Consider the following 19,468-nt stretch of genomic DNA (forward strand, 5'->3'; position numbering starts at 1 on the left):
ACCTCTGCAGTGAAGAGATCCAAAATTTCATCGTTGAACTGCCTTCTAGCATGATCTTAAGCAATTATTTCTATAGAGCATAAAATTTGTGTAATTCTTTACAGTAAAATCTGTTCATAAACTCACTTTGACAGAAATACTTTTATCTATCATTAAGAGTTGAAAGAAACAGATTTCAGTAAAGGGGTGGGTCAAGATAGTTTTCTAGAAAAATATACTGTGTATAATAGATCTTGAAAATTATACAGACCATACTCTTTTATTTAATGTGAAGGCACAACTTTAACATAGTTAAAAGCAAATATATTTCAATTATTTGATGTAATTGTCAGTACCAGCTCTTAAAAATATATATTTGCAAGCATATCATTGAAGCTTCTTTCAGACTGTCAACTCAAAAATCAATTTCAAAAGTCAAACTCTATTTGTAGAAAATCATTTAACACATTATCGCAGGTCTCCACAATATTACTGTTGGACATTCTGTTCACCAGCAGCCACAGGGCTTTCCTCATTTGTTGCATAGTCCAGGTGGCCCATCACCTAGGCATAAATAAAACATGTTAGGAAATGCAAATTTTCAACTTGCCCTCATTTGGCAAAAGGATTCCTACTTTTTAAAAAGGACACAAAGTGGTCGCTGGGATTGAGGACTCCTTTTGAAGCAATGTAGTGGTTCAATATCCATGCTCTAAGAATAAGATCAGGGTGACAGAGAAAGCCTCATCATTTGACTCAGAGCCGATCTGATGAACTCTCTCTTTGGATCTTCTACTGTTTCCATTTCCCAACATGAGTTGCCCTTCATGGCAATGGGAACTCTACCACAAAAGAAAGATATTCCTGATGCTTAATCTAGACACTATTCTAGACAATGTCCACTCCTAAAGGTGAAAAAACTAAAAATGACCCCACAAGTCACTTTGAGAATACTTGCTGGTTTGGGGACAGTGTAACCTGGTTGACACCTTGAACTGACCATAAGATAATTTAAGAATGATACTTGAGGGGCACCTTGGTGGCTCAGTCAGTTAAGCACCTGACTTCGGCTCAGGTCATGATCTCACAGTTCATGAGTTTGAGTTCTACACTGGGCTCTGATTGAGTCTGTGCTGACAGCTCGGAGTCTGGAGCCTGCTTTGGCTTCTGTATCTCCCTCCTTCTCTGCCATTCCCCACTTGTACTGTGTGTGTCTCTCTCAAAAATAAATAAAATATCTAAAAAAAAGAATGACACATGAAATTATGAAAACATTGTAGGACAAACATTTCTACTAAAAACAAACTGAAGATACTTAAAAGGTCAAATGAATATCTGAAAAAAAAATCAAGAATACATTTGCTATAGACAGATTACTCAAGGAATCACCAGTTAAACTTTTCTCAAATGATCACGTCAGCTATGCCCATCCATATTCCTAAATAAATCTTTTCATATTTGGGAATGAAGGAAGAAGAAACTGCTTACATATTTTCACATTCTTCTTCAGATAAAATTGCTTAAAAATAGAAAAAAAGTACCTACTGTCTTTGTGAAGATTGTCAAAGATTTTTAGATTAGTGATTTATTTTCAGTATTGTGATGCCCATTTTCTCTTATTTATCAAGGATTAGAAGACCAGCAGGATAAATGCTCCTATTTCTGTAAACGGATTCTAAAAGCTGTAGTATTTTTTGGAAAAGGAAGAGCCAAGGGAATCATTTCTCAACGGGGTCTCTGAACTTGCCAGACAAGAACACAACATGAGCTGAGGCTTCCGCTGACAACTGTCTCAAATAACAGACAACTAATAAAACCCAAAGCTGCCGGTACTCTATGAGTCCTCCCAAGGCCAAAACAGTTTTGAGGTCCTTTATTTGCCAAAGATATCCCTTACATTAAGAAAGTTACATGTTCATAGCCCTTTAAGAGGAAGAAACAGCCCAATAGAGAAAGGTTAACATACCAAACATTTCACTACATGAAACATAAGGTGAAGTTGTTGAAGAGTTGATTTTAGTCACAATTCAAATGGGGGACAGAAAGGAGAAGCATGTAAGACATATTTAGGTCCCTTTTCGTCTAGCAATTTAGAAGTTCTGAGGATTAGAGGTTGGAGCTCTAGGGAGAGAGAACTGAAGTGGCCTCAGCAGAGTCACTTGTGGGGAAACCCTCTTCTTCCCAAAGACCTGTTCACCCTGGCAGCTGTACCCTAATAACAGCCTATATTCCCAAAGTTACCCCATGCCACTTCTTTCCTAATCCTCAATTACCTCCTGGGCACTATAATCTAATCCCTAACTATATATGGAATGTATTAGATTAAAAAAAAAAAAACCTTTCAAAATCAACTAATTAGGAAGTAAACATTTGTACTCTTTATTTTCTTTACTGATTTTTCAATGAAAGCAAACCAGTACAGAAACTTAAAGCATGACCTTGAAATTCGTTTTTATTTAAAAAAAATTTTTTTTTAAGTAGGTTTCACACCTAGTGAGGAACCCAATGTGGGGCCTGAACTCATTGACCCTGAGATCAAGACCTGAGCTGAGATCAAGTTGGACAGACGTCTAACCAACTGAACCACCCAGTTGCCCCAAAATAGTTTTTTAAAAATACAACAAAAATTAATATAAATAATAAAGCTAACTGGCAAACTTGATATAGTTCTTCATAATATTTGTAAATAAGCAAGCTCAATTTGGAAAGATGTCCTCTGAAACTGAATCAGCTTGCCTGGCATTTACTGATAGTTCTACTTATTTATAATTGAACCAATCTCCAGAAACACTCTAATAAAACTCTCATTAAAGGGGGGTGGTGTAACTGGAGAGTTGTTGATACTAAAGCAGTGTTGTTCTAAGTGTCTCTGTATTCGGACTTGTCAGTTACAGCTTGTGACTTCTAAAAATAATTAGAAGCACCAGTGACATTTAACAGAGACAAACCCACTGTTTACTGGATATCAACAAACTGAACACTTACTTCCTATCCAGAGTAAAACAGCCCATTGGAGATTGCTGCATAACTCTACCTCCATTGATTCAGAATTAGAAAGAAACAAAAAAATCCCCTGAAATGATGATTTCTTTTAGTTGTTCTTTATGCCAAAGTAATTATGCCATTGCTTGATTTTCCTCTCTAGAGAAAAAAATCTTTATTTATTCTACACTAACTAGAACTTAAGACTTTGAGTACAATCAAATGGAATTGAATACTGTAACTTTTGAAGCATTCAAGAAAAAAGTTCAGAGTAAGTAGTAGGAATCTAAGTAGCGAATTATAGAGAAAGAATATACAATTAAGATCTCCAAATTAGTAATATTTTAGTGAAATCCTAAATAATTGTCTTTTGGTCAGAGAAATTCATGGGAAGGGCTCAAAGACTCTAAAAACACTAAAGTACTTCCATGAAGTCTCTAAGTTTTAGAGACAAACGGAGTATAATTTCCCCTTTTAATTAAAAAAAGTATAAAAAGGCTGTCAGGGCTAACCACAACATTTAGAAAATCTCCACGACAAAGGCCTGCTTTTTACCACCACTATTCTTGAACCTATTCTAGTATCAGGCACTGGAATGAACTAAATGATTAACAGCGTAAACAAGGATGTCATCACCTTAGATTTTGGCTTTATGTTATATATTTGATTATGTCATATAGTAGCATAAACTTTTGGCACTCGCAAAAAAATTGATTATATATAAAGACTGTAAAGATACTAGTCTAATTTAAAAAGTGCCTCACTTTTCAATATCTTATAATAATTTTGGCAATTTTATGAGGGCTGCTAAAACATAAACTTATACACATATGCACAAAAGTGACTAAAGATCAGTGGATTAAGGACTAAACATTACAGTTGCTTTGCATGAAGAATTTCAATACCCTTATTGGAGAATTTATAGTGTGTAAAATACTGTTACCAGCAGCGTGGGCTCCTAGTACCCACGATATAACTAACTGAGGGAAGCACACATAAATATCTACACTAGAGGGCAAATGTTAGTAAGTATTTAAAGTGCAAAGTCCACAAAAACTATGGGGAAAGGTGAATCTAATTTCAGCTGAAGAACTCTTGGCTATCTGCTTGGAGAAGGAAGATTTTGAGTTGGGAATACTATACAGGATATTTTGGAAACTGCCTGGCAATGCTATGAAAATAATGGAGGCAGAGGGAGAGAAGGGCAAAGGTTGGGACAGGAACTGCCTGCGGGGTGATTTCAGGGCTGACCCTCAGGTGTATCTTACACCGGGTCAAGATACCTGTTCTCCCTCTGGCTTATCAGGCTTATTGAGGTTCCAGGTTGTACTTTCAAAGCCTCTGCCTAGCCTTACCTGATGTCATCCACTTGCCCTACCAAGCCCTGGGCTAACCTACCACTCTGGATTAGATTCCCCTACCTGCCTGTAGATCCAAGCTCAGTTCATGGATGAGGAGACAGTTTTAAGAGATGAAGTGACTTGCCAAAACTGATTCCAAAGCCGATCATAATACTGTTTCCCACAAATGTCAACATTCAAGCTAAATTAATTTTGAGTTTAGCTACCTTTTTAAAAAAAATTGGAAACTGCTGTATTTTAAAGTTTATTTATTTTGAGAGAAAGAGTGAGAGAGTGTAGGAGGAGTAGACGGAGAGGGAGGGAAAGAGAATCCCAAGCAGGCTCCCATACCGTCAGCATGGAGCCCAAGGTGGGGCTTGAACTCATGAACAATGAGATCACAACCTGAGCCGAAACCAAGAGTCAGATGCCTAACTGACTGAGCCATCCAGGCACCCCTAATTTTGACTTTAAAGGTTGGACAAAAGCAGTGAGAGACTTTTTTATTTTTCACAGTAATGGGAATAATTTTGTGAAGGCATTACATTCTATAACTTTCAAAAATGCTGGTCTTCTAAAAAATAGATTCTCTCCTGGCAGCAGTTTGTAATATTCTGCAACTATCTTGCCTAAAATTTCAGTATGTGCCTTTTCTTCATATTTTAAAATCTAGTGTACAGTGGGGAAATGACCACATTTAACAGCTTTCTTTCCCCTTTGAGGCTTGTGATGGCTATGAAATCTTTTTGCAAACTGAGTTAAAAGAACCAGATTTAACAAACACCTGAAGTTTTAATATTCAAACTGGGAAAATGGAAATCTAGCTAATGAACTGAAAAATAATAGCCAACCAACAAATAAGCCAAAACAGAAACCCTCAGTTCCTATAAATAACAGCAACAAATAAACCATGTTTATGATATGCTAGGCACTATTCTAGGCAATGTGCATATTTGACAACAACCCTCGGAAGTAGGATCATAATTATTCTTTTTTACATTGGAGGAAACTGAGGCACCAAGAAGCTAAGTAACTTGCCTAAGGCCAGGTGGCTAATAATGAACAAAATCAGAGTTCAAATTTAGGTAATCTAGCACCAGACTTCACGTTTTTGTGACGATGTGCTGTTTTATACTCTGAATGTCTTTACTTAATAGAATGATGACACCATACTCCAGAAGTGAGAAGTGTATAACCAAAGTTCTTGCGTTTATTTATTTTTATTTAAGTTTAAGTTTATTTATTTTTAAGAGAGACAGGAAGAGAGAGAGAGAGAGGGATACAGGATCTTTGGGATCATGACTTGAGCCAAAAGCAGATGCTTAAGTGACTGAGCCACCCCTTTTTTCTTTTTAATAAAGTTAAACAGTAAAACAAAAATTCACAAGCTGCCTCCCTGTCCATGTTCCCTCCCCCAAAGCTATATTACTCTTGTCAGGCATTTTAAAGTGGATTTTCCTACAACCAATTGCTTTATTTAGCTTCCATGTCATATGATTAAGGCCCTGGAGCTTGCCCGCTGAGGTTATTTACTACTCCTTTGTGTCAGCTGGAGTGATCTTTTTCCCCTTCCTAGGCAGCTGTTGTAAAGAAGAATTCTAATTTTTTTCAAGATCACTATTTTTATGAATGAAACTTGGATGGTCTGGGCCAGAGGATTTGTTCATAGGGAATATAAATGCATCACTTGGTTGAATTCCTTCCTTATCTACCATCCTCTTTTTCCTCAATAAGCGTTATTGAGAGAAAGGAGGAAAGGTATACTATAATGAACCAGAGAGAAAGTGAGCTGTAGAATATTTCCAAAGAAACACAATGTTATTACATTTACGTCTATGACATCTTAAAATACTCAACTATTTATAGTGTGAGTTGGCATAAGAAGATCTCCACACAAACTGTTCAAAGTAATTGGCCCTAAAGGGAGGTAGGAGCATGTGGAATAGTTAGAAAAGGACCTTCTATGTTTATTTTAGACACTTTTGTATTACTTGTTTAAAGAATGTAAACATACATTACTTTGAAATTAAAACATAAAAAGAAAAAGAAAGGAAAAACAAGGTTAGGTTATACGTAAAAAATTTAGTTCATTAACTGCCACTGATAATATTAACCTATTAATCATTATATAACAGAATTAGGATAATCAGAAATACTTGAATGAACACTTTTTCACATCAACTTTGTCCAAATGTTTAATCACTTTCTGGACAATCCTCTGAAGAGAAATTACTGGGTCAAAGGAAATGGTAAAATACAGTACCTGAGTATGAGAGTAGTACATAGCCATTAAAATGACTTTTTTTTTAAACAAGGAATTTAAAAATGAAATAACATGCAGTGAAAAAGCAAAACAGAGAACTCTTTGGAGAATGGTATCATCTACCTACCTATCCATTTACCTTGGAAGGTACACAAGGGAACTCGCTTAATCTTAAGAGTGCCTACCCTCTAGGTGGTAGAATTACAGGCGGACTTCATTTTCTTGTGTTTTTCTACATTTTCAAAATTTTCTATAATAAGCATATAATTTTAAAATAAAAGGTTTTAAAAGCTGTATTAAAGGGGAAGGAAAATTTTATAAGTAAAAATGCTGGTGATGAAAATAACAAGAAACATACTTCATTCTGTAAGACAGTTATGTGTTCTAACAGTTCCAAATTCAAATTCTAACCAAAAAAAAGATTTAATGCCAACCCTAATCAAATTTCCTCAGGTTGCTCATCTTCTCTGTCCTGATCTACCTCATAACCAGTGAATCAGATAAGTGTCCCTAATTGTAGAAACTTCTTGTTGACAGCTCTGTCCTGAGATGCTGCTTCTCCCTCTATGTTCACACTTGTTGAGTAGCTAATGATGTTTCCAAATTTCTATCTCTAGCTAGGTCTGTTTCCTGTACATCAGGAGACATTCATTCATTTGCCTATTATTTATTTCTCTCTTCTTGTTGGTCCTACAAGTGGTCTGAAATGTCCAATATTGAATTCATCACCTTTTCCCTCAAACCTGTTCCCCTTCTTTACCTCCATGAATGGTATCACCATCTACCTACTCAGTTACCTAAGGCAGAAATCATGGACTCCATTTCCTTCTCTCTCCCTACACTGACAACTAACACCATATTCCATTAATTATGCCTCTAAATTTCTCTTGACTTTGTCCTCTTCTTTCGATTTCACTGCTGTATTGATTCTGGCTACTATTGCCCCTGATTATAATAGCCGCTTTAAGTTTTGCTCCTTTCTTCAGTCCATTTTGTAGGTTTCTTAAAACCCTTAAATGATCTCCTAGGCTCTCAGGATAGAGTTCAAAGATCTCTTTGGCTTATAAGACCCCGTAGGCTTTTACCCTTCCTTCTACAGTTTTCATTTCCTACTATTACTCAACATTATAGTCATCCTAAATTTCATTCAGTTTCTAGAACATGCCATGCTCTCTTCCCTCTGAGCCTTTCAAGACATGGTTCCTTCCACACAGAACACATGGCTCAGGCTTAAAATTTCAACACATAAATTTAACATTCTTTAAGCCTTCCCTAAATCGCCTTTGACTCTGTCACAAAACCACAAGCACTGGGTGTCCCATTGCTAGCTTTCATAGCACCCTATATAACTAATAAATATACTTATCACATTTTGTTAGCGACTATCTACATCCTGCACAAGAATCTCACTTTCAAGAGGCCATAAGAGTAAGCCTGTTTCTAACTTGTTCATCTTTAATCACCAGCACCTAAAATAGCACCCGGCTCATAGAACTGCTCAATTAACATTTGCTATATGAATATAAAGCTATTTTAAGAAAAGTATTATGAAGAGCACTTTCTGGCATATGGCTTTCAAAGGCTAGAAGTAGAGTGTATGCTGTAGGACATACTTTAATTTTTAAAAATCTATAAAAATAAAAAATTGTGTGGGTGTCTTCTGCATGAAAAGTTACATGCTATCTTATTGGCTTAGTCAAAGGCCTTATGGCCATAATTCCATGTGCAAAAATATAAGCTGAAACAAAGGCACTGGGAGGGAGGCAGGGCAGGTATTATTATTTAATCAAATTTCAAAGGAATTACAAGATACACCCAAAAGAATTTTAGACCACTACTTCTTCAAATTAGAGTTGTCTAACTTAATGTGTTAATCACCTCTTGTTAAATAAAGAGGATAATGCAGACCAATCACAAGATGGATATGAACTTTGAACTGTTTACCTACTAACAGAATTGCAAACATCCATCCAAAGTATCTCTATTTTTGTTCATGTGACCACTAACACGTATGTATGAGGGTGGATGGAGGCGGGTAGTTTGTTGTAATAGGCAAAGCAGAGCTAACTGCCTCATGAAAAAATCAATGCCATGACCCTGACCTTAATAAGCTAGAGTTTCCCAATCCTCTTTAATTTCAATGGAAACAAATTTTACTGGAGTATCCAGAGCATTCAGGAAAAGAGGAAAGGGGTTTAACTATAACGAAGAAAAAATGCAAACATAAGAGGTTGATATCACAATTTTCTACGTCTCGGGGATTTTACAGAAAGGTCTGTCTTGATCCATTTAAATCTGAAATGGGTACCCTACTGAATTTAGTTAGACTCATTTAAGTACTGAAGAGAGTAGAATTTTTAATCTGTAAAACCTTAGGTCTCTAACTATAGTTAGTATCAGTCTCAAAATTTCTGTACGTAAGGTTTTTTTCATGAAGCCTACTTTCATATGTGGATTTGAAAACTCATGCTGAAAAACTTGCTGTTGTGGTTTTCTTTGATGCTCTCCCACTGCTTCTTGGTAGTTTCACCTGGAGTCACCAGGATTTTGGCATCAGATGAGAAGAGAACTGATGATGCAGCAGGTGGATGGTAAGGTAGTAATGGTGGAAAAAACTTGGGACATCCTGACAGATCCAAGGTAACTTTGGGGCACATAAAAGCTTTGATGGATATATACAGGCAGTTCCCGGCCAAAGTTAGTCACTGAATTACATCCTGAGATAACTTGATAACCAAGATAGAAGAAGCACATACCTGATAGCCGTTACCTTTCCAGAACTTTTGCATTTCCTTATGTCTCCAAGCAACCACTGAGGCAGTAATAAGTGTGCAAGGAACTAAATAGAGGAGAGCAGGTTGGCCCTTTTTCATCAGCACCAGAACCACAAATGTCAGTATCATGCCAACAGCATAGGCTATAAGAAGAAAACCAATTATCAGTCATTTCTGCATGCTACCCAAGGCAGATTTTGACTCCCTCACTGAAGTGGTGGTTTTCAAATATTTCTAAAGGTATTTTTGCCCTATAACTTTTTTTCCTACTTTCATTATTTTCCTAGACAGCATTTAGGAGAGATATTTTAGAGAGCTTTTGAAAGTTTGGAAACTAGTATTTCAATTATAATTATCCTAATCATCAATCATTGGTAAAGAAAGTAATTCAAGAGAGTCTCAATTATCTGTCACTGTTAAGCATGTTGAGTTGTTGAATATTTTATTTTTAATTTTTTAAAAATGTTTTTATTTATTTTTGAGAGAGAGAGACAGCGTGAGCAGTGGAGGGCCAGAAAGAGAAGAGTCACTCACAGAAACTGAAGACAGGCTCTAGGCTCTGAGCTGTCAGCACAGAGCCTGACACGGGGCTCGAACCCACAAACCGTGAGATCATGACCTGAGCCGAAGTCAGACGCTTAACCGACTGAGCCATCCAGGTGCCCAGAGTCATTGAATATTTTAGATAACTAAAAGCTGTGCCAAGGGGTACTAAAAGTTGCTTTGAAAAATCTTCCTAATTTAATTATATACTTCCTGGGCTTCTTCAACAAGTGCATACCAAACACCAACTGATCTTTCCTTAATGACTCGGGGTCTCAAAACGCTGGAGCTGGAAGAGCCTTGACAGACAATTCAGTCTACCTCCTGATTTTATAGATGAGGCAATGGAGGACCAGGGAAGTTAAGTCAACTTCCCGAAATTATACAGCACAATGGACAGAGAGCCCTGTAATCTGCCTTTTCATTGAATGTTCTTTTATGCTATCACACTGACTGGTGTTGAACGTTATTACATATTAATGTAATGCCCTCAGACAGTATCATCCTTAATAGCCTTAGATTGCTTTTCTTATTTCTTTACAGTTTTTTTTTTCTTTTTATCACCTTTTCATTCACTTAGCTGTTCTTTCTCACCGTCAGGTACCTGTTTCTGGTAATACCCTTCTCTACTGCTAGTGCACACTTTTAATTTATTGCATTTAACTCCACTATGGAACTGAAAACCTTGCTAGCACAGTATCTAAATGGCTCTGGTACAGGCCGCTTACCTAAGAATAAAGAACACTGGTGTATGGACTTTGAGATATATCTGTTTGATAAGTTTAGAAGTTTTTTTTTTTTGGCTTACTTCCTGCTTTGTCTGTTCTCAGCAATAGAAATAAAGGGATAAATGACAATTACTTCTGCTGTCCTAGATTAGATGTTATCGTGCCTAAATTCATTTATATACATACAGATTTATTCATATAGTATTTTAAGAAAATCTAATATTATGCAATTTACTTATTACTGATGTGCCAGATGCTCTAATAAACATTTAATATATAAAACCTAATGATTTACTTTTACATATAATTTTTTAAACCTCAAAAATTTTATGATATAGGTAGTAAAGCATTATTCCTTTTTGATGAAAAAACTTATCTTACTAGATAATGATGAAGAATTAGAATCCAGGACTCCTTATTTTGAGACCTTTACCTTTTCCTAGAGACAATGTAATTCAAACATAATAGAAAAAAAGCCCCAAAAATTTACCAATTGTGGAGGAAACATAGTATATGGAAGAAGAACCAGTCTGAACATCAAATCTTCTACAGTATGCAACCAACAGGCCTACAAAACAAAAAACAAATAACAAAAATCCCCCAAAAACCCAAACTCAACATTATTTTCTTAAAACAGTAACAGCAATACAAATTCAACTGTTAACTAATGGCAACAGCACACACTGCATTGTATTGAACCTTTTTTAAAATTTTTATACCATAAGAACATTAAAGTACCCACTAATTCTGGAGAAAATTTTATATGCTGATTTTTAAAAATTTAATGCCATTTAAAACATTTTTCCAAGCCATTAAGTAATCTTTAAAAACATGATTTTTAATAATTCTAGCATGAGAAAATTTTTTATTATATTTCTGTGGTATCAGTTGTATTGTCTCCTCTTTCATTTATAATTTTAATGATGTAGTTTCTTCATTAGTCTAGTTGAAGGTTTATCATTATTAGCTTTTTAAAAGACCAATTTAGTTTTTTTGCTGTATTTTATTATTTCCTTCTTTCTGCTAACTTTGGGCTTAGTTTGTTCTTCTTTTTCTAGTTCCTTATGTGTAAAGTTAGGCTACTTATTTGAGTTTTTTTTTCTATTTTCTTGATCTATGTGCTTATATCACTATAAAACTTACTGCTTAAACTGCTTTTGTTGCATCTCATATGTTTTGGAATGCTGTTTCTCTTTTCATTTTTTTTCAAAGTATTTTTTAATTTCTCTTTTTATTTTTTTGTTGATGCTTTGGTTGTTCAAAACTATTTTGCTTAATTTCTATGTACTTGTGAATTTTCCAGTTTTCCTCCTGTTATTGATTTCTAGTTTCATACCACTGTGGTCAGAAAATATACTTGGTATGTACTTTCAATCTTCTTAAACTTGCTAAGATTTGCTCTGTGGTCTAAGATGAGATCTGTCCTAGAAAATGAACTGAGAGAGTGGCCTGCTGCACTGGACTTTGCCACGCCAGCTCACCAGGCAGCGCTGTCACCTTCCATCCGGCTTTACTAGGTAAATGAAAAGGCTTCTTCAGAACCGCCTGTGCCTTTTTACCCCCTCACAGGCACTTGGTTCAGAGAGACTGCAAGAAAAGTGAGTAAGGACAATCTCTCACCTGATTAACAAAGACTAGTTATTACTTCTAAGCTATATTATTACTGGGCTGGGATTAAGTTTATTCTGTAGGTTGCCCAGTGAGGAGAACATGCAGACCTGCAACAACTATCAAAGAAGATAGACGACATGCTTTATTTTTTTTGTATTATAATGCCATATAACTATTACTTTAAAATAGAAGTAATAGAAATTATAATACACTTGGCATTATTAAATTGAACTTCTGAAAAGTTTTATTATATACTTTCTTGGGGAAATAGGTCAAACTAATCCTAGGTGCTTCCTCTAAGAAACTTCGTTGAGCCATGGGAGATATCTTTGGTTGTTACCATTTGGACTTTATCTTCTACCCCCTTGAAATGCTTTTTTTTCTTCCTTTCTATGTTGGCCATTGACCCAGTTCTAGCCATAGCCACAAATACTTCATACAGAGTAGGTAACTTTTAATAGATACTAAACATCTGGCAATGGTTTTTAAAATTTTTAGTGTTTTCTAAAGTTTATTTATTTTCCAGAAAGAGAGCACGAGTGGGGGAGGGGTAGAGAGACAGGGAGAGGGAGGATCCAAGCAGGCTCTATACTTGTCAGTGCAAAGCCCGATGTGGGGCTCAAACCCACCAATCATAAGGTTGTGACCTGAGCCAAAGTCAGATATTCAACCGACTGAGCCACCCAGGAGCCCCACATTTGACAATTTTAAACCATCAGAATATTTGTACTGAAATTGTTACAACTGCTTACCTGGTACAATAATGTCTCCAAAACCCAGTATTGAAACTGGCATCAGGCACACACTCATTACTGAGAAATAGGCCAGCTTTGGTACCCTGATGACTACCGGTAACTGTAATTATGGGGGGAAAAAAGGCACCAATAAACTTCTTAGGAATATTTACCCATATCTCTTAGAAAGGGAAGGATAAGAGAGTAATCGTTTTAATATTTTTAAATAGACATTTTAGAAGAACTTGAAACGAGAGAACATAAACTATACATATATACTCTGAATCTACAGAAAGCTTGAAAGAAATAGATACACAGTTTGGAAAAAACGAAACCCAACACACACAAGGGTTGACAGTATTCATCCAGTATCCCCACATCTAACCTTGTTCTTTTCCTTTTTACCAAAAATCAGACTGAGGCCTTGACAAAGATTTTTTTTTTTTTTTTTTTTTTTTTTGCAATCTGGATTTTTTTCCCCCAAAGAAGAATCTTGTCTCAGAGGGTATGATTTAAAAGTCCAATGAACATATCTGAAATACAATCCTTACTTTCTCATGGGGAGCTGAGGGTTGAGCAGTGGCTTCCACCAAGTTTCCATCATTCTAGGATGAAACCCAAGTCAATAGGTATTTAATAATTTAGAATAACTAAGAAAAGGGCTATATTTTGTGAGAAATAAAGTTTTACAATACCTTAACATGCACTACATGACCAATGAATTACACAGGAAGGCAAAATTATTAACTGGACACACACATATATGCTGGCAGCCATTTCTATTTAATTGCCATCCCTACCTTTTCATTATTTCCAAAAGGTCCAGCTGCAAGTTCAACCATGATGCTCTCGCCATTCTAAAATTGAGGAGGAAGATGAAAGAAATTGCCCAATCATTTGAAGAGAACAAACTACCATTATTCAAGAATGATATGACCCCATGGCTAATGGGTTGCAGACAGCTTTTTTTCCTAGCAAAAACTGGAGCCACCTAAAACAAAATTCACTTAGCATACAGCTTCACTCTATTAGAGTTCAACAATGATCAGAAACTAGCAAATAAACCACACACAGATTATTCAAGTGAAGCTCTGGGCAGTGATTGGTACTGAAAACTAGTAGCTAACATTTTTAATAAGTTAAATAAGTGCTTGTAGTTACATTATGTTGTATGTTATGTGCCCTTAGTCGTTTTTAGCAATAACAATAGAGACACAAGAAATATTAAAATCTGATTTGTAATAAATATTGGTAACTTTATTTGAATAAAAAGACTTCTGACTTTCTGCCTACTTACCATAACAATGAAGCCAAACTTGAAAAGACCCTGCCCTAAAGAACTTGAGAAACATCTTCAGTCTGTCTCCTGTGCAGTTTCAGCCCTGCCAACTTTTTATGACCCAATCAAAACATTAACCTTAGCTGAATTTCATACATGGTGTCTGGCTAAGGTATTTTTATGTGGGCTCTTACGAGGAGTTCCTTACTAGTTCTTTCCTGATAGCCAAGTTTGCTGTGAAAGGGAAACATTTGGAGGCAGCAAATTAAGACTACCTGAGTACCCAACTATGCTTTAGATTACGATGAATATATCACCAAATAGGTAGTGGGAAGATAAATAAATGCTGAATTTACGGAGAATTTGATCAACTAACTATAATATTTTCCATGTGGGTGGGGAACATTGGAGGAATCACTTTCGTGTTTTTAAGAGGATTTCACTGATACCTGAGCTGAGTAGGAAGAAGGATATCATCTCTAGCTATGAAATCTTTTCCTCATGTTAAGCTTCAGGTTACAGAAGGGTTAAGTCACAGGAGTTTAGGAAAATAGACTAATATTAAATACAGTTCCTTACAGCAAACTCCCACAATGTGATTTAATTTCCAGACAGAGTTCATTTTCGTTCATTTTGTTATTATAAATACTTAAGTAAAGACCACTACTGGCATCATCTCCTGCATTCAAAGATATCTGAGTAAGTACTATTTATAAGATACTACACCAAGTTACAGGGATGGATGGGAAAAAAATAAAGACACATTCTTATAGCCTGCCTGCTCTACTTACTCATGAAAACTCTGCTAACACCAGAGTTGAAAAACAGGTTTAGAATGTTTAATGTTTAATCCTTAAAATTTTCAGTTAAAAAACTCAAAAATCAGAAATTACATATATGATTTTCATTTTGAGTTATCTACTAAAGAAAGGTCTATAGTTTTAATAAAAACAAGCAAACCAAACTGAGAAGAAGGTGTTAAAGTAAATCTACACTAGTGAACTCCAAAGAGCACTTCTAATTTTTTCTACCAGATCAGATTTCTAGAAACCACATTCCTAGTCAGTGGGAACTGATATGGAAAAAAAGATGAAAAATTCTCTAGGCAGAGAATAAAGAGAGAAGGCTCACAGACATCTTTATCTTTATCACTCTCCCATATTATTCTATATCTTTAAAATTCTGAGACTCCAGTATTAAAAATGAATGGAAAAAAATTTTTAAGGGTTTAGGTACAGTTCATATCTATATCCGTTGTGTAATATACGTGTCATATGCTAGGACTATCTATGATTTATGAGAATGGCTTTGAATAGAAAATGCTTTACTTTCATTATGAGACCCTTTCAGAGTGACTTACAAAAATATTTTTTTGAACTGAATAAACTGACACAAGATGGGATGGCTTTAGATAGAACTTAAAAAAATGCTTTCAGGGTGCCTGGGTGGCTCAGTCTTGGTTAAGCGTCCAGCTCCTGGTTTCAGCTCAGGTCATGATCTAATGATTCATGGGTTGAAGCCCCACATTGGGCTCTGTGCTGCCAGCAAGAGCCTGCTTGGGATTCTCTGTTTCCCTCTTTCTGCCCCTCCCTCGTGCTCTATCAAAAAAAAAAAAACATTAAAAAAGTGCTTTCATTAGTTGATGTTTTTTGTTATAACCCGTACTACTAATTCTATGATTTAAACGGTTACTTTTGCTCAACAAAGTCACTGAGTCAAATGGCTCATCATTAAGGCACAGAAAGATTCTGGTTAAAATGGTCTGATGAGCTCTAATTTGGGGCAGTTAACTACATTTATTACCTACTTGCATTTTAGCTCCCAACAGGGCACATGCTTGTGAAACATGTTTATGCTATTATAACAAATATTAAAAGTGCGGTTTTACAGTGATTTCACAGATGGCAGGGACTAAAGAATAGATGAAGAACTAATGGGATAAAACATAGTGATTATAGTATCAGATATTGAATATGTGAGAATGACAAAGGATAAAGAGATGATATAAAGTTACAAAATAAGATTCAATATAAAATAGGGAAACCATGAGAACTAAGCAATAAAATACTCACAATATAGGAATTGGGACAAGGTAGAAAATCTGGACCAGTAATGAAGGACTATCACATTCACCCAACACCTCTCCCTTATTCTGGGAACAGCACTGCTGTTTTATGGAAGCGCCAGAGTCAGGGCTGGGGACAGGTGCACCAGGAGCTGTCAGCTGCTGGTTCTAACCTCATAGAAAAAGCCAGTCTGGGACAGCGAACAAATGGACAGAAGTGGAAAGGGAGAGTATGTGCCCCTGAGTCTAGTTTCTCCTGAGGCCAGCCCCACCCTGGCCTCTATATAGAGCTTTGGATGGAAGAGTCCTTTTTGATATAGAAACGTTACAGTGGGTTCAGTCAGTTCTGCCCAAAAGAATTCTACTGATGGAAGAGGGAGGCTGGAATGCTAGCCAACACTCCCTCACAGGATGGATTAGGAAATGGAAGCACCAAGTGCTGAGTGACCTGCCAGGGTAACAAGGTCACAGAGCCTCGCATTAGGTCTTAAACCTCTAGTGTGCACTTTTTCTTAGTCTCAAACTAGGGGTACAGAAAGGAAAGTAGCAATGACACATGTCCATTCTTTTTGCTGTTTATATTGTCTATGGCAAACATTTATTGTTTTATAATAAGAAAAGTTACTTTAAAATGAGTAGGAAGAAAATGTATGTTCTCATGATCAGCCAGGAAATATTTTTCATTTAGCAGAATAACTTAAAGGCTTAAAAAATCCTCTAGTAAAAGGCCAATTTCAATGACAATTTTTGAAAGAGAATTAGAATGCACTCAATGGTAAACACCTGCAAAATCAATAATCTAAGAGCAGGTTTCAGATTCTCAACTTTTAGCATGTTTCTCATGGATTTTGAACATCATACCTTTGTGATGAATGGTGTTATGAAAACAAAAAACACATCATAGAGGAGGAGAAGGCCTAGCAGTATCACACATGACTGTTGAAAAAAGAAACAAATTTAAGTCAAATTTCCAATATCTAAATTATGAGATATTGTTTTGCAAGTACAAATAAACATGTGAAATTATATTTGAACACTATTTTCTGAAAGGCATTTAACAGTTATTACTATTTACAGTTTTATTCTACAGATTACATTAAATTTTATCTTCTCTATCCTAGTCTTTTAAAAAAATGAATCACTAAGTCAAAGAAATATTCTTCGCTGATATTTTGTCTATAAGGAGTTTATGAAACTGACATATTATACAAATGACTAAAAATATTTTAGCTACCAAATCAGTGGTTGGCTAAGGCTGGTGATTAAAACTGATAGCAAAAGGGCAGAACAGAGCTTTTGAAGAGATAAGAAATGCTCTATAATTAAGATGGTGGCTACAAAATTATTCATTTGTAAAGCTTTAATAAACTGTACACTTATAATGGGTGCATTTTATTATACTTAAATTATACATTAAGTTGTTTTAAAAAGAAAAAATTATTTTAGCTAGCAAAGTGGTATACTTTACCTTAAAGTTGGGTAACTTCAGTGTTTTAATTAAATTCAGACAGAAAGCAATCCCCAAGATATCCTGTAAAATCCAAGCCCACCTATAATCAAAAGAAGTTACTCTGATTGGTTTATGTAGTTATTTTCAGATGGGACTTTTCAAAAGAAATAGATCACTAAAGTGATAACATTCAACTGCTATGATTTGACTAATTGATTATTAAGCAGCAATTATAATGACCAAAAAACCCTCTCATATTCTCCATATTTATCAGTTTACTGGCCTAGAATAATGAATACTACTATACTAAGAAAAAGGTGAAAAGCTACCTCAGAACATGTATTGAATACATTGCACACTTATCTTTAACCTTTGAAATTATACACAGGTTTCTTTTATAAAGGTAGTTCCAAACAAAGGCTATTAGTGTTAATGTATGTCCAGATAGCTGCAATCTAAAGGAAATGAGAGCTATGTAACATACTCTACAAGGAATCGATATGCATAATTATCAGCTGAAGCTGCCTAAAATTGTATATACTTTGTTTCCAAATTTTAGGCTATCGGTGGCTTTGGGCTTTAATTATTTTATTAGTAAACCATTAAAAAGTTAAAAAAATGTTCTGATTATCCTTCCTACAAATGGACAGATATCTGAATACTTCCTCTCTTACATAAAGGATGGCATACTCTAGATATCCTTTTCTCACTTAAAAATACACCCTTGGAGGGATGTCTGGGTCGGCTCAGTTGGTTAAGCATCCTGACTCCCGATTTTGGCTCAGGTCATGATCTCACAATTCATGAGTTCAAGCCCCATGTCAGGCTCTGTGCCAACAGCATGGAGCTTGCTTGGGATTCTCTGTCTCCTCTCTGCCCCTCCTTTGCTTTCTTTCTCTCTTTTTCTCAAAACTAAATAAACAAACATAAAAAAAATATATCCTGGAAATCACTGCATATCAATTCATAGAGATCTTCACCTTAAGAGCTGCATTGTATTTGTGTGGGTATACCATAATTAAGTATATTTTTGAAGTCTACTTCAGCTTAGATGTTTAAATCATAATACATATTTCCTTCTCTATATGACCTTGAATCCATTAGCATAAGATCTGCTTTTTAAAGTATTTATTTAGCTTGTTTCAAAAGTATGGTATTCTGGGATAAAAGCAAAAAAATCCATACTAATCAAAATGCATAATTATCAAGCAAGATATAAAATAATGCATTCTTAATATAAGGGTATATACACTGAGTCGTCATACCTATCTTCATTTCTAAATACGGCCCAAACAACAGATATTGCTATGCATAGTCCAGAGAGAAAAATAAGTCTCACTTCAATGCTTTTGCCTCGAAACGTAATCCTACAAAACAGATCAACATAGGTTAGTTTACTCTGTAGATGAAATACAATGCTCACATAATATGAGAAATGACAAATGTTAACCACAGTCACAAGAAAGCTATTGAAATATCAATTTAAAAGTCTTGATTTAAGCACAACAAATGATACATCAAAAAATATCAGTTCAACAGAACTGTCTGTGGCGATAAAATGTTCTGGATCTGTGTGGTCTAATACAGTAGCCACTAGCTACATGTGGTTATTAGCGTTTGAAATGTGGCTAACGAGACTGAGGAACTGAATTTTTAAATTTATTTAATTTTAAGTAACTTAGATTTAAAACAGTCACTGTATATTGGATTGCACAGGTTT

The 19,468-nt window shown here is 35.4% G+C and overlaps 1 protein-coding gene across 4 annotated transcripts in view; it reads right to left on the minus strand.

Moving 5' to 3' along the window:
• Positions 1-240: 240 nt before the first annotated feature.
• Positions 241-19,468, minus strand: part of SPPL2A (signal peptide peptidase like 2A) — a 174,402-nt gene continuing 155,174 nt past the window's right edge. For 3 of the 4 annotated variants that reach the window (XM_029951819.1, XM_029951816.1, XM_029951817.1), the window contains 9 exons: positions 19,014-19,115; positions 17,767-17,848; positions 17,160-17,234; positions 13,755-13,811; positions 13,506-13,559; positions 12,973-13,075; positions 11,100-11,177; positions 9,321-9,481; positions 241-543 (listed from right to left, as the gene is read on the minus strand). In XM_029951819.1, coding sequence (XP_029807679.1) covers positions 469-543; positions 9,321-9,481; positions 11,100-11,177; positions 12,973-13,075; positions 13,506-13,559; positions 13,755-13,811; positions 17,160-17,234; positions 17,767-17,848; positions 19,014-19,115 — 787 coding nt within the window. In that variant the 3' untranslated portion in view covers positions 241-468. The remainder of the gene's footprint in view (positions 544-9,320; positions 9,482-11,099; positions 11,178-12,972; positions 13,076-13,505; positions 13,560-13,754; positions 13,812-17,159; positions 17,235-17,766; positions 17,849-19,013; positions 19,116-19,468) is intronic. The other variant, XM_029951818.1, reaches the window with a different exon arrangement.

Source organism: Suricata suricatta, chromosome 9, assembly GCF_006229205.1.
Source record: "Suricata suricatta isolate VVHF042 chromosome 9, meerkat_22Aug2017_6uvM2_HiC, whole genome shotgun sequence".
Lineage (NCBI taxonomy): Eukaryota > Metazoa > Chordata > Mammalia > Carnivora > Herpestidae > Suricata > Suricata suricatta.